The sequence below is a fragment of the Mus musculus genome (assembly GCF_000001635.26).
Source record: "Mus musculus strain C57BL/6J chromosome 5 unlocalized genomic contig, GRCm38.p6 C57BL/6J MMCHR5_RANDOM_CTG5".
Lineage (NCBI taxonomy): Eukaryota > Metazoa > Chordata > Mammalia > Rodentia > Muridae > Mus > Mus musculus.
The window spans coordinates 717,429-720,729 of record NT_187059.1 but is presented as its reverse complement, the minus strand read 5'-3'; the positions used below and the strand labels follow the sequence as shown (position 1 = coordinate 720,729).

Genomic DNA, 3,301 nt, shown 5'->3' with positions numbered 1-3,301 from the left:
CCAAGCTGTGTTTCTGACTCCACTAGGCCCCTGTTCCCACAGTCCGTCCAACTGCTCCCCATGTCAAGAGCAGTTGCAAAAATATCAGTCATTGAACATCCTTTTGTTTCCAACCATCTGAGCATGTCAGAAAGAAGCCACAGGTTCTGAGTTCCCCAGGTAAGACATGTGTCCCATGCCCATTGTTTATTCAAATCCAGAACTTTCCCATTTTAATGCCAGCAACTACAAAGTTTAGCCACCTGGTCAAAGACCCAGCGCTCCCCACATGTGTGGCAGATATCTGTAGCAAAGGAGCTGTTCTTGGGCTGCCTTATTGCCCTCAGTGTATCCATGAGATCCTGACAAAGTTGGGCAAATCCTTCTACAGTGACTTGAGCAAATTCATCATAGCACTCCAGAGGGGCAGGATATTGTTCCACATTCATCTTGCTCCAGTTGGCTGTGTGCTGCAAAAGGTCCTTCAGGAAGGGCATGGAGAATTCATTGTTGTAGAAGTTGATATTGGAGATCTGAGAGCATTGTTTGAATACAGGTAGGAGAACATTGAGCTGGGAGTCTTTCATCCTACACCACTGCAAATCCAGAGTCTCAAGAGTGCCTGCCACTTTCATGAGGAGACCTCTCAGAGGCATAAGATCCAAATCCAGTAAGACCACACCTCTCAATTCCAGATGTTTTAGCTGAAAGAGGCTCTGACAGCAGGCAAAGGAATCCAAATCTCTCTGTGAAATCAGGGAGTAAGTAATGGAGAGGGTCTTCAAGGGTGTCATCAAGCACCTAGAGATAAAGGAGACAGATGGTTAGTTCTGGCAAATGGGCTTGGAGAGGTTTGGCAGGGATATACAGAGTGGGAGCAGGAATCAGGTGCCCCAAGATCAGTTTGACTAAGTGATTAAGGACATCATCTATGATGCTTCCTGTTGGAAACTGCTCAGTCATGTCAACCTCATAATTTATCTCCTGGCCTCACTCTAAACCTGAAAACCAGTTCATCCCCTAATCGCAGAAAGCAACAGAAGAAATACCATCCCAATAGAATTCTGACAGGATCTCAATATTTGCTGTGGGTTTACTGAATCTGTATTCTATCATTCCCTCTGCAGTCATTCTTGCGCTCATTTATAGCCCAAGCTCTACCTCCTGTCCCATGTATTCAGCAGTATTCGGGCTCAAAACTTTTAACCCATGGGAACTGGGTGATGATAGAAGGCTGTTCTAACAGATCTGAGCATATAGCTCCTGTTAACCCTGTACTTGTGAGTCCCCCAACTCCTCACTACACACTTCCATTCCTCTTCAGTTTCCGTTTGATTGTGCATCCATGATTCTAGGAAGAATTACAACTGAACCTTACTTTCCTACTTCATGAGTGCTCATTTGAGACACTGATTTACCTTGTAAAATTTCCCTTGTATAACTGAGTATTCATGGAAACAGGACATAACTTCCAGTCTTTGGAGTCTCTAAATATTTCTTCCTAGTGACTGGTTGGCATCATGTCCTGATAACCCTTAAGAAAAGTGAGATAGATTTGCTCTGATAGCTGAACCAGCTCTCCATCATGGCTTACCCTAGGACCTGATTCATCTGGGATCTGAGAAAATGGACGCAGAACATGAAAAGATGCTGCAGACAGTTGAATTTGGAGAACTGAGAAGCAAACTTGTTGATACACTTGACTTCAGTGACTCTGGTTCTATTGGGTAAATGGAAGTCGATTTTGTGGAGGGGTGCCAGGAAGACTTTGCGAAGATTTCTCATCTGCCCGAAATAGGGGGCAAAATGTGTCAACTCTATCAGAGTCCATTCAGTATTTAGTTCTAACTCCATGATATGCTCTGGATCAAAAACATGGAAGATCTGTCTGAGAGCTCTTTCTGGCAGAGTCCAGATTTTCATCTTTGTACAGCAGAAATATAGGGAGCCCTTTCTCTCCTGGGCCCACTTCAAGAACCATGTTTGTGCTTCATCAAGGCAGGACCTGATGCACAGGTCAACTGTGACCTTCAGACGCTGCCTCAGTCCATATCTGGGACGGACCTGCAGGGCTTTCTTTTCATCCAAGATCTCTGCTGAATAGTCACTGTCCTCTGAATCAGTCCATATGTTCCAGAAGCTATGGTGCACATTCCTCAGGTCGAGAAACTGTAGTTTTTTCCTCCTGCAGGTGAAACATAAGAATGATGGCAGACCCTGAATTAGCTTTTATTACATATATCTAAACTCATCTCTCTTCCCTGCTAAAGTGTACATTTTTTTTCAGGACCTGATATCCAAGTTGGACTCAGGCTTGCTACTGAAGCTTTCCTGTGCTTCTGTACACATGAATACTTTTCTTTCAATAAGGTACACTTTACTTCTCCTTACTTATATTATTAGTACTTGTGGGAATGTCAGGGATAGACTCATTCCACTGTGAGGCCACATTTACTCTAGTCCATATTCAAGGCTAATCCATGTCCAACTGTGCTCAGTACAAGTAAACAGTAGCTGTCAAGAACCCTGTATCCTTGCCTGATGATGCCATCAGAATCATCTGATCCATTTATGACAAAGCTAATCTCTCTGACAATGTCTAATGTGTACTCCTTCTACTCCCTTCTACAGGACTTGGAAATTGCTTACCTGGGGTGAAACCCTATGGTTCGACGAATGTCTACTCCATCTAGCACAGCCTGCAATGTTTCCAGGTCAGTAGTCCTCATCAATGCCCCCACAGGGAGACAGTGGAAAGGCCAGGCTATCACCAATGCCTTTATGAGCTTGATATGTCTGCCATCAAAGGCCTCCTTGAAAAGTGCTGGGAAGAGTCCATGGGCCATCTCCTCCAGTTCAGACATGCCTAGAGCCTCCTCTCTCACCAGAGTCTGAATTGCCAGCTTCTGGAGTGTGGGTGGGGTATGAACACTCATCTTCTTAAGGTCTCCAATCAGAAGAATCCTGGGGAAGGAGTCAGAAATGAATATATGTTTAAGAGAATGTTTATAAAACTTACTCACTATCACATCAACCACTAAGCTTCTGAGTTACTGCTCATGCAATGGTAGAGACATCAATTTACCTCTTCATTCTAAGAGGTCATAGAAAGACAGTCCCCCACAGTGGCATCATGGCAGACTCTCTCTCACCCAAATGGGTATATAATTTTTGGATCAAAAATTTTGTTTGTGACACACTCTTTAAAAAAAATTGAAAGTAATATTGAATTGACACGACTCACAGGACTTAATGTGGATGGCCTAAGACAACATGTGCATCACAAGCGAGATAGAACCTTAAGAGACCAGCCTCAATGGAT

The 3,301-nt window shown here is 43.8% G+C and overlaps 1 protein-coding gene across 1 annotated transcript; it reads right to left on the bottom strand.

Annotated features, from left to right (window-relative positions):
• Positions 1-212: 212 nt before the first annotated feature.
• On the bottom strand, positions 213-2,915 carry LOC108168685 (PRAME family member 8-like). The gene is made up of 3 exons (XM_017318918.1): positions 2,629-2,915; positions 1,574-2,164; positions 213-780 (listed from the first exon to the last, which is right to left on the bottom strand). The coding sequence occupies exons 1-3, from the start codon at positions 2,913-2,915 to the stop codon at positions 213-215; spliced, it is 1,446 nt and encodes a 481-aa protein (XP_017174407.1).
• Positions 2,916-3,301: the final 386 nt, after the last annotated feature.

Excerpts from the sequence above, each read along its gene's own strand:
- LOC108168685 (XM_017318918.1), bottom strand. The coding sequence starts at position 2,915 with ATGAGTGTTCATACCCCACCCACACTCCAGAAGCTGGCAATTCAGACT. Across the intron at positions 2,165-2,628 it reads ACCATAGGGTTTCACCCCAG|GAGGAAAAAACTACAGTTTC; the intron begins GTAAGCAATTTC and ends TTTCACCTGCAG. Across the intron at positions 781-1,573 it reads CAGATGAATCAGGTCCTAGG|GTGCTTGATGACACCCTTGA; the intron begins GTAAGCCATGAT and ends CTTTATCTCTAG.